Genomic DNA, 11,639 nt, shown 5'->3' with positions numbered 1-11,639 from the left:
GGGATTCGACAAAAGCATCGGGTATATGATTATTTTCATTATTATATAGCTTTTTTCAATTATTATTTAACACTAATCTTATTATTTAACTCAAATGACCGGTTTCAAGATTTAATTTAAAAGTCAATGTTTGTCAATATGAGAATTTATCTCAGCGTGTCTTATCTTTCCTCGAGGAGATTCTTCCTCGAAGAAGAAATTTCTTGGCTGTCCGTACAATCTACGCTCGCTCGCTAACAAACAATTCAGAAATGGACATAGCGGCAAACTTCGTATTTTGTGATATTTTCTAATACGAATATTGCATGCGGTATTTTTTGGATGCCGGAATTATCGATATTATGTAATTCGCATTACTTTTATTCGAAAACAGTGAGAAGATGGCTAACTTAAAAAGAAAGAAAAGATTCTTCTAGCCATTGTGCACGGCATACTAATTCTTTAACATCTAATTCTTTAAGAATCAGAAAATTATTTTCGTCGCGATTTGCTATAGGGATTACGCGTTAAATTTTTCAAGATCCTTGAAGATGAATATTTCCATTTCCAAAAACTGAAACACGTATAAACAATATATTAAAAATTACGTATCGTCAACATTTCAAAGAAATCGTAAGAAAGTCGATGTACACTGCAAATACCTTAAAAAGAACCAGGAATCTCATTAATAAGCTATTTGGAGATAATGTGGATTGTTAAAAGCTAAAATAAATTGTTCTAACATTGTTAATTTCCTGCACCATATTTCGTGGAAATAGTGTTTCTCGCTAAAAAAAAAAAATCATATTTCATTGCTTTTCATTTAATCACGTGGTAGCTGTATCTTCTATCATTTCGATTTTTCAATTATAGAAATCGACAGATAACTGAATTTGACTAAATATAGCTTCTTAAAGAGAACTACAAAACCCTTCAGCAGGCTATTTAAAAGTAATCTAAATTGTTCTTTATTTTTTACTATTTCTTCTTTATTAGAACAAGTGCACAAGTGATGTTTAATCGATTTCGATTTTCAATCAGGTATCAGCATAGGTAAATCGATTGACAAACCTTTATAGACGCTTTACAGGTCGATCACGATCTACTACACGATTATGGTGATGCTTACGGTTGCCTGTATGATATTATTTTCGTTCCTCACTGACTTCGGCGACCGGAAGCTCGCGTACAAAGCCTGGCTGCCTTTCAACTATTCCGTGTCCAGTTGCTATTACATCGCGTACGCTCATCAAATCATCGCACTGATTGGCACGGCGCTTCTAAACGTGGCCTGTGATATGCTGGTTTGCGGGTTGCTCGTTCATGTCTGCGGCCAGCAGGAAATCCTGAAGCATAGAGTAAAGAAATTGAAGAAAGAATCGAGACCTGACATTGGAAAAATCGTGCGTTTTCACGATTATTTATACGGGTCAGTGTTATCAGTTCGAATAAATAAATAGAATTATTTCAGCATCCAGTAACTAACATAATACATAATAACATAAAATATTATAAATATGAATTGCTTTCTTCGTGTAACTTGGGAATATACGTATAAAAAAAAATATACATTGCCATTTAATACATACAAGCTGACTTTAGCTTTTTATGGAGAAAAGATAAAAGATAGAAAAAAGATATACTTTCATATCGAGCGTTAAAACTGTAATTTAATTTTAATGAAAATCGTAACAGAGAGTATTAATTGTTCTACCATCTACATTAAGCGTGTAAACATACGACATTTAGTTAAATATATATTTATGCATCTACTATCGAAAAAATCTTATTATAAAATTTATACGCGGTATATATTGAAAATTGTATAAATCATAAGACATTTTTCTCGTATTTAACCAACATCGTACAAGTGTATTTTTATCTCTTCATAAAATCCTCTTCAAACAAATCTTACATTCGCGTTATGTTTAAGCGCAGATACGTTTCGATGATACAGCAGAAGTTTCAAGAAATAATAGGTGTTCAACTTCTATCCAGCACCTTCGTGGTGTGTTTTATCCTGTACGAATTGTCGAACGCGCCAGTGAACTCCAAATATTTGCAATTCGTCTTATACCTGACCTGCATGATGACACAGGTCTTCTTCTACTGCTGGTATGGGAATCAGCTCAAATTAAAGGTAAATTTCATTGAACCTATTTATCTGATAAAATTAAAGGTGCTCGACTATGGATTATAATTCGACGATATGCGAAACAATAGAGTGTCGAGGTTGCGAATGCAATCTTTGAGGTGGATTGGATATCGTTTGATAATAGTAGCAAGAAGAGTTTGATAAACGTAATGAGAAGAGCCACGAAACCGATCGAATTGACCTGTGCCTACATATTTACGATGGACTTGAAAACTTTCGTGGACGTTAGTACATAGAATTAAATATATATGATCATGAAAGTATTTGGATATCTACTATAGGAACCTGTTATGAACATATCACGTATGTTACAAAAAACATTTTGAAATTGAAGAGATGAGTTGTCACTAGTCGTGATCATTAAATTGCGGATTTTTATACATTTATGCGTATAAGTGCACAGAATGCACATAATTTGTGAATGCAAAATGTTCAAAGTATAATACTCTTTATATATAATATACATCTGACAAGTAAAATAGTGTTCTATCTATATTCCACTTATTTAACTATGTTTCTAAAAATATGAATTTACATAAATGTTCACAGAGTTTCAAACAAAAATTCCATACAGTTTTCTATATGCATATGTATACATACATAGGACATATAATATTGTAGTATCGGGGAAATTTAGATATAAATTTTTCCCCGACTATTTACAATTTATTTACAATAAATTGACTGTACAGATATTAATTAGACAGAAAACGATGGTTGTTTAACTGGAACTAAATACAAAAATTGCACTCTATCTCAAACAACTCTCGCAACTCGACAACGCTAACAACTCCATCTCTCAACAACGCTAACAACTCTCGCAACTCGACAACGCTAACACCTCTATCTCTGAACAACGTTAACAACTCTCGCAACTCGACAACGCTAACAACTCCATCTCTCAACAACGCTAACAACTCTCGCAACTCGACAACGCTAACAACTCCATCTCTCAACAACGCTAACAACTCTCGCAACTCGACAACGCTAACAACTCCATCTCTCAACAACGCTAACAACTCTCGCAACTCGACAACGCTAACACCTCTATATCTCAACAACGCTAACAACTCTCGCAACTCGACAACGCTAACACCTCTATCTCTCACTCCTTGACTTCTAGAGTAACTCTGACTCTCGATTCACACTCACTTCTCGATTCGCATACTCTGACCTCTCGGTCAACGCTCCTTGATCCCAAAATCGTCCTTCTCCTCTGGCGTTTGTTTCTTTTTTTTCTAATCTCACTACGCCCATGCTCTGCAAGAACTGGGTGATCATAGGCTTTCTTCAATGTAAACTAACAACTGAAGGGCAGACGACACTGTTTTTATGATTTGATCGATCTCTAATTAGGCCTTTTTTTCTCGATACTACGATATGTTTATAAAATTTCTATACTAATTGTAAATGTCCAAATACTTTTGTCAATCGGTATAGACATGTGTCTCATAAATCAAGGATTCCACTGATTTATCAATACGTTTACGTTTCTTACAGATACTGAAAATGTCCTACTCGACGTACAATTTGCTCCAAAGGACGAAAGAATCTTAAAATACGAAGATTTTCGTAAAAATTAAAACTGATCGTCACAAGCAAACAGACGCGTTGAATTTCTGGAATTCGAAGCTTCTTGAATGTCGAAATAAAAAATTTGGAATTTCTGCATTCCAACGATATTCCACAGCTTTCCGCAGGAGACGATCGATGCTAATTTTTACGTGTTACCTTCAAGAAACGCTAATACGATGAAATCTGTCTAACAATATGTAAATCATGCAATTGCCACGTTAAAGATACTAAAATTCAACTTACCTTTATACGAAGCCTGCTTCATATTCTCTCGTCCTCTTCTCCTTCCAAAATGAAATTCCTATCGATACTCGTGAACGTTTTTTTCGAAATAAAAGAAGCGTCTATGTTCCATTCCATTCTATGTCTATGGCATCTGTTCAATTTCTCTGCTTGCCAGTCGTTAAATATTTAAACTTGTTGTTTTATGCATAAGACGATATAAATTCAAAAGACTCGAAAATAAATAGTTGCGAGGAATTTTAAATTCCTCCTGGACGTTTTCCATGCATCTACCTGGAATTACAATAATAATATAGTCCATGCACCAGAAAGGGGGAAGTTTTATGAACGATAATCTTCGTGCGATACGTATCGATATTCCGTGTCTATACGTTGTCGCACGCTATTAAATATATTATACGACAACGCATTTCGTCGACATTCGTCTCTTTCTTCTGTTATATTTCCAGTTTGTCAGCATACCGTACCAAATAATATCGAGGGTCTTCGGCTATTGTAAGGAAAAGTTCTTTCAAGCAAGTGTTAAAAAGAAAAACTCGTATCGATCGGATACTTTGTTATTATTTTCAGAAGCTAAATTTCTACATCTATTAAAACATCTATTAAAATTTACTATTATTTCCAAATAATCGTTATTTTCACAGGAAACGTTGCTTTTCAAGAAATCATCGGACGATGATTAGAAACGTCAAAGGCGAAGAAGAGAAATATATTAGTGCAGAAATTTAAAGATACAGAAATATCTATAGGAACGAGCAATCGGTGCAGAAATTTTACAAACTGAGCGATGCATCTGTTACGATTGACATATCGTTTTTTGACAATATGCGCCTGTTGGCGTCCGCCGTTGCTATCGCCATTCAAAAATGTTGCATACACCGTCTACCGTTGTTACGTGATACTGTTGGTGTATGGTGGCTCAATTTGTCAATTCATCGATCTAATATTCATCGTGGAGACCTTAGATGAGTTCTGCGACAATATTTACCTAACTCTGACATTTTTCATTTCGTGTCTCAAGATGTACAGTATATTGTCCAATCGTAAGAATATCATCGTCATAACGGATATGCTAGAGAGCACGCCTTTTCAACCAGAGACGAAGGAAGAGATCGAGATTCGAGAAAAGTGCGAAAGACGAGCCAGGTAAATATTTTGCATAATATAATTTTGGTATTGAGAGCAAAAGTGTACCAAACATTTCTTTCTTTTCTTTTTCTTTCTTTTTTGCGAATGTGACTTTACAGTTTTCATAGATTCCAATGAACGTTATTAAGTCGTACAAAAGAGGAAGAATTAATTTTGTCAAATTAACCCTTAGAGTGCTGAATACTCGGAGCCTATGCCATCCGTACGGACGGCGCGCAGCCAGCGCTGACGATCGCTGTGGACTGAATACTTTTTCGCTATACTGAACTCTGTTGATTGACTATTCAAAGCGCAAATCGTAATAAGTTATAGTAATTCTTTTGCGCGAGATTAAATGATTCAAGAGCGTTATTTTTTAGTATTAATTATTCATTATAAACATTGAAATTTACGATAAACTAGAATTTGGGTAGTAAACTAGAGAACAATAAACTAGAAAACTAAATTTAGTAAATATTACACAAGTTAGTAATTCAGTTGCGCGTGAAAAATTTCAAAACAATCATCGATACATAATCCGACATCGCATTTTCTGTCGTTCCTTCTCTTATTTTTCGCACAAACAACGCATTTTCTTCTTGATAATTGTGTTGTGCCGGCACGATTATTCTACCAAATGTCCAAATTGGACAAATTGTGAATGCAAAGTATTAAATAAAAAAAAAAAAGAAAAGACAGTTTCTTCAAAAGTATAATCAACGCGGCATTAACATTGAAATGCATTTATATTTGTTTCACACAAACCGTAATAGTATTACTTCTGCGTAGGTGCTCGGAAAAATTGACAAACGCATATATGCGTCCTTAGTCCACAGCGATGGCTTTCGCTAGACGCATATATGCGTCCTTAGTCCACACCGATAATTTTCGCCAGACGCATATATGCATCCATAGCACTCTAAGGGTTAAAGAATACATTACGTTATAACGAATACAAATACATGTATTTTAGACAGAGAATTATTGATTTTGTTGCGTACCGAACTTAGTCCGCTTCGCTCTCGACGCCACAATTATTTTCAATAAGTTTGCTCTTAGTTCCTACGATATAATTTTCTATATCGTTCTCGTATATATATAATTATCGATAATGATAGATACATTCCACGTGACATTACCTATCACCTTACGAATCGCCACAGATCGAACGCGTTTTATTACGCACTTCTAGTTGAATCGTCGGTGGTGGTAATGTCGGTGTTAACATTGCTCGGTGCATTGTACAAAGGCGAAAGTCACAAGCTAGCGTTTCGAATGTGGTTACCTTGGAACCATACTTCGACAGCCACCTACAGTTTGATCTACAGTCAACAAATTTTAATTCACGCCTTCAATGGTCTGCTGCACGTTGCCTGCGATAGCCTCATATGGACGTTGTTGATGTTCATCTGCAATCAGATCGAAATCTTCGGATATCGCTTGAGAAAGATCGCACAGGGCACGAATGATTGCAAACTGTGCATTCGTTATCATAATCTCATCTATCGGTACGCTATACCCCGTATTTCAGCCTTTCATTTTCTTCTATTCCCTTAACTGAAGATAGAATATAGCAAATTACAACTTATATGCAATTCATATAAGACGATTTCTTTAAGTTTCGCGATACAATTATCTCAGCTTATTATCATTCCACGTATAATCAACTTTCCTACGTTAAAAATCTCCATTTATAGAGTTTACGTGACTTGTCACTTCAACTTTTGTAGTCAATATTTAGCGAGTAAGGTAAAAGCTCGTTGCACAGTTAAGGGATTACCGATATCGAGGAATAATATTCATATTCGATAATATATCAAATAATATCATATATTTCGTAATTCGTTCGTCGACGAAACAATTGCAGATTCGCCACCATGATAAACGAAGAGTTTAAACTGATGATTTTCATTCAGTTCGCAGTGAGCACGCTGACGATATGCATGAATCTTTACATCTTAACGGGAACGAATATCTCGCTCGAGATGATTGTGAAAATAATTATGTTCAGCAGCTGTATGTTAACACAGATATACATTTTATGTTGGTACGGGAACGAAGTTGAGCTGAAGGTATTTCCCTTAACGATAACGTAACTGTCGTTTGGTTTAATCCTTTTTTGTTAAACCTTTGCGGTAACGTTGTCTGTTCTTCATTTAGAGCCTCGAAATTTCCAATATGATTTTTGAAATCGACTGGCTAGCGCTCAAGGAAACCACTAAACGGGACTTGTTAATGATCATGATGCGTGCGAGATCTCCCATACAAATGACTAGTGTTCACGTGGTGACGATGAATCTCAAGTCGTTCGTGATCGTTAGTATGGAGAGAATCGACTTTCTTTTTGACTGACTGACGCTTCCTTATTATCTAATAATCGCTAAAAAGAAATCAGATAAGTCTATCACACAGTTTTCTACTCTCCGCATCATACGAATTGCGAAACTAAAAACTTTATCATCTTATTGGATATTTTTTCCAGATGAAGTCTCATAAAGAAGTAAAAATGAATTAAATACGAAAGTTTCAATTCTCCGTGTAAAATAAGAATCCGCAAGAACCAATATACGTAATATGTTTCTTTTCCAATAAAAGTAGACATTGATATTACCAATAATATACTTCATATTTCCGGTAATTGCAAAAATGAGAAATTCGATACCAGACGTTCCGACCGGTTTCATAGTTTTATTATCAACGTATAATCTGTGTTTCATACCATCATACGAAATTCTCTTTGTCGCAGTTGTTGAAAACTTCTTATTCAGCGTACAATCTGCTGCAAGGTATGTAGCAGAGGTTAGCGAGCCAGGCAGCAGCTTCTCGCGAGACGAATAGAGGCACGACCCTTTCATGGACACACGCAATGGAGGAATGTAAAGCATGTGAAAGGAATAAACGAAACAATAAATAATATACAGAAGCGTTACGTTTATAACGCAACTCTTTCCTCTTTTACCATTAATTCCTCTTCTCTTCTCTCGGAGAAGCCTGCACACCTTTTAAATATTTATCTATGGAAAACGACCACCGCGTTCCATTCTACACGCTGATCATTTATATTTCAAGCAAACCGCCCTCAATATCGCCATCGACATTAACAACGTGTATCGTGAATTCACGTTGAAAAAAGAAAGGGGAAACAACAAGACGTAGAATTATCGGTATCTTGTTTTGTAACTGTTGCAAAAGTAATTGCGCGACTGCGTACTTTGTAACGGAAGATAGTGGATTCCAAGGTAAAATCTAAAGGTACAGTTCTGACAATTAACTGGTTCATTTGAGCGAACTCCATCTAGTATTTGGGTACTGTGTTATTGGTAATATCTTTCGGCGAAGAATTAACAGATCGGAATATACTTTGTGGATATTTATTTAAATTCATATTGTTATGAAAACAACTGAAGGAATGGGACCTATAGAGATTTGTTTCGCATATTTCTGCGTACTATGTGTATTGCGTGCATTTTTTCATGTTTGAATTTCCCACAAAAACAAAATTTGCAATCTATTAGTTATTAATTCGCTTCTACGAACGCGTACGATATTGCTCTCAATTATTATCTTTTATTATTAGAGTTATTTTACGTTTGTAAACACATCGGGGATTGTAAGAAACGAAGTTTAGAAAAATTCGACATGCACACTTTACGTTGGACATTCGCGCTTTTTACTCTGACCGGTCTTATACGACCGTCCACGTGGAAATATTTATGGAAAAGAGTTTTGTACAATGTTTACACGATCGTCGTGTTGCTGTTGCTCTTCAGTTTCGAAACTTCCCTGATTCTGGATCTTGTCATCAACGTGGATAATCAAGATGCTTTTAGTGAAAATTTGTACGTAACGCTGGTACTCTTCTCCAGCTGTTGCAAGGCTATCGTGCTACTAATTAATCGAGGAAATATTGAAATTTTAATGGGCGTTCTGTTAGAGAAACCTTTCGCACCTGTGAACGACGAAGAGATTGAAATTCGAACGAAATTCGAGGAACGAATCGAGTGAGTTGGTACTGTAGTTATAGTACGATAAAGATTGAAATAGCAGTCGAGCCTCGATTAATGAAAGATCTGAGAATGATCGCTTGTCGGAAAAATCGAGAAACGAGAATGGGAATTGGGAGAAATTATTACATTTTTATTAAAAAATTTTTGTTTCCGTTTAATATCGATATTTATGAAACAGTTTAAAAGCGTTTGCTTCTATTTAATATTTCTAAATCAGCTCAAGCGTAAATGTCCTTTTATTCGAGCGAAAACAAATTGATTCGATTATCCAGAAAATTCAATTATTCGTATAGCACGCGATGATTAAAATGCAGATAATCGAGGTTTCGCTGTATTTGTAAAACGACAATGATAGAATTAATTGTATTACATTTACAGATGGAACTCCAAAGCTTACTCGTTTGTACTTCACTTCTTCGTGGCCTGGCTATGGATAGGCGCATTTCTTACAGACTTCAGACGTGGAAGACTGAAATTTCGAGCCTGGATACCTTATGACTACAATTCACCGCTTCTCTTTCTTTTTAGCTTTATTCATCAGATCCTGGCCACGATATTCAGCACGAACTTGAACATCGTTTGCGATTGTTTGTTCAGCGGTATACTGATTCACATTTATTGCCAATTCGAAATCCTTGAACACCGTATGAAGAACATCATGACGGACAAAAATTACTCGGCGAAATTCTGTGCGCATCATCATCACCGCATATACAAGTTTGTTTTAATATTATGTTACTATATAAGTAAATATATAAGCAAATTTCTCAGTCTTCGTTCATCAGAACCATTTTCTCCTTCGCAAAGTTTCTCAATTACCTAGTTATTAAGCAATTGATTTTCAGAATCCCCTCGAAAGCAAAATCATTCAATAGATTGCTTTGAATAAAAAATATTTCATGTAACTCTACGTGTATTTCTCATAAATGAGCAGACTTTCGCAATACATGGTTACGTATCTGGGGAAACAAATTACAGATTCGCATCGATGGTGAACGATAACTTCAAAATGATCATGTCGATGCAATTCTTGATAAGCACCGGAGCCGTGTGTTTCAATCTTTATCGATTGTCGGTGATGGAATTTGGCCCGAAATTTATGGAAACAGCGACCTACACGTTGTGTCTGCTCATGCAGGTATTCTACTACTGTTGGTACGGCAACGAAGTGAAGCTGAAGGTACGTTTTACTTGTGATCTAATGGTCTTGCTAGAGACCGACTTGCGAGATTTTACAAATTCAAATATTTCCGTTCTATAGAGTCTGGAAATTCCTAACGCGGTGTTGGAAAGTAATCTACCATTTTTAAACGACAGCTCGAAGAAGATTCTTTTACTGATCATGAGACGCGCGTTAGAACCTATCGAATTCACTAGTTGCCATGTCATCTCCATGAATCTCGAATCTTTCGCTATAGTCAGTATCAAAGAAACAAGTGACACTTTAACCCTTTGACAGTGTAATAAAACGACGAAGAACTCAGAAAATGATTAATTTCGAAAATAATTACATTCTGATATATATTTGCTATATATTAGAAAATAAGGATGATTCCAATCAAAAGAAATGATTGGAAGGTGATTTTATTATATTTTGCAATTCTCGCCACACTGTCCAATAATCTTTGAAATGAATGGACATTTTTATCGTCTATTGTTTCGCTTTAGTGCGTACGTGTCTCCGCTTATGTATAAGTTGTAAAGTTATTGTACTATCTCGTGACGTAAATAGAAGTCACAGCAAAACCGTAAGACAAGCAAAAATAAAGAATTCTAGTACTATACTTGACTTGCTTCGATCTTTCTTGGGCTATACTGTCAAGGGGTTAACGCGATTCTGTTACCATTAGAAAGAAATATTTTCACAGAAATAGTTTCGCTATTACCTTAATAATCGTCTCTCTATCGAATGTTTTGTTTGTGACAGCTGCTGAAGACTTCCTACTCAGCGTACAATTTGCTTCAACAAAGCAAACTAAACGACTAAGAACCATCGTATTTTAATCCGAGTGCAATAAGAAACATGGACTACTCACATGCAAACTAATACAAATGTTCTTTTTTTTTTACGACACACATCAATAAATCAATATGTCATTTCCCGTCCTGCTTTTTCTTTTGCTCGAAATAAAAATAAAAACCATTCTTTGGCTAATTAGTGCTCTGATAAAACTAGAAATGTCAACATTAGTTGAACAAGCGTTGTACTTTCTAATCAGTAAAGGTGGAGATAAAAATAGTATATACATAGTAGAAATACAATATATGACATATTTCACTGCCTATCAAACGTCTGACAATGAGTTCAATTAGTTATTTCGAAGAGCCGATAGCACGAAAATTTGTCATAAATAACTGAGCAAGAAAATAGCTTAGCTTGACATTAATATTCCACTAACTCGAATAATCCTACCTTAATTTATCTTCTTTTCTTTTCAATGAATTTTCCGGTTTCCTATCTTATAAGCAACCATAATTAAAAGTTGCCTTCCTTGTTCGACTTTTGAAACGTAACTGAACGCGTATAAGCTCGCGATAAAAAGCACACGAGC

At 35.3% G+C, this 11,639-nt stretch overlaps 2 protein-coding genes across 2 annotated transcripts; both read left to right on the top strand.

Moving 5' to 3' along the window:
• Positions 1 to 559: 559 nt before the first annotated feature.
• LOC122574375 (odorant receptor 46a-like) lies at positions 560 to 8,310 on the top strand. The gene is made up of 9 exons (XM_043741892.1): positions 560 to 1,408; positions 1,918 to 2,119; positions 2,203 to 2,358; positions 3,635 to 3,670; positions 4,974 to 5,098; positions 6,199 to 6,588; positions 6,948 to 7,152; positions 7,241 to 7,396; positions 7,827 to 8,310. The coding sequence occupies exons 1-9, from the start codon at positions 1,095 to 1,097 to the stop codon at positions 7,872 to 7,874; spliced, it is 1,632 nt and encodes a 543-aa protein (XP_043597827.1). The 5' UTR covers positions 560 to 1,094; the 3' UTR covers positions 7,875 to 8,310.
• Positions 8,311 to 8,527: 217 nt separating this feature from the next.
• LOC122574291 (odorant receptor 46a-like) lies at positions 8,528 to 11,288 on the top strand. The gene is made up of 5 exons (XM_043741704.1): positions 8,528 to 9,081; positions 9,466 to 9,804; positions 10,066 to 10,267; positions 10,349 to 10,504; positions 11,015 to 11,288. The coding sequence occupies exons 1-5, from the start codon at positions 8,720 to 8,722 to the stop codon at positions 11,072 to 11,074; spliced, it is 1,119 nt and encodes a 372-aa protein (XP_043597639.1). The 5' UTR covers positions 8,528 to 8,719; the 3' UTR covers positions 11,075 to 11,288.
• Positions 11,289 to 11,639: the final 351 nt, after the last annotated feature.

This window comes from Bombus pyrosoma, linkage group LG13, assembly GCF_014825855.1.
Source record: "Bombus pyrosoma isolate SC7728 linkage group LG13, ASM1482585v1, whole genome shotgun sequence".
In the NCBI taxonomy this organism is placed as follows: Eukaryota; Metazoa; Arthropoda; class Insecta; order Hymenoptera; family Apidae; genus Bombus; species Bombus pyrosoma.
This window is presented reverse-complemented; position numbering and strand designations above follow the sequence as displayed.

Bases quoted from the DNA above. Each gene is read 5' to 3' on its own strand.
- LOC122574291 (XM_043741704.1), top strand. From the start codon at position 8,720: ATGCACACTTTACGTTGGACATTCGCGCTTTTTACTCTGACCGGTCTT. The intron at 9,805-10,065 runs GTTTGTTTTAAT...AACAAATTACAG, and splicing joins CATCATCACCGCATATACAA to ATTCGCATCGATGGTGAACG. The intron at 10,268-10,348 runs GTACGTTTTACT...TCCGTTCTATAG, and splicing joins GCAACGAAGTGAAGCTGAAG to AGTCTGGAAATTCCTAACGC.
- LOC122574375 (XM_043741892.1), top strand. From the start codon at position 1,095: ATGGTGATGCTTACGGTTGCCTGTATGATATTATTTTCGTTCCTCACT. The intron at 3,671-4,973 runs CAAAGGACGAAA...TCGTGTCTCAAG, and splicing joins ACTCGACGTACAATTTGCTC to ATGTACAGTATATTGTCCAA. The intron at 6,589-6,947 runs GTACGCTATACC...AAACAATTGCAG, and splicing joins TATCATAATCTCATCTATCG to ATTCGCCACCATGATAAACG.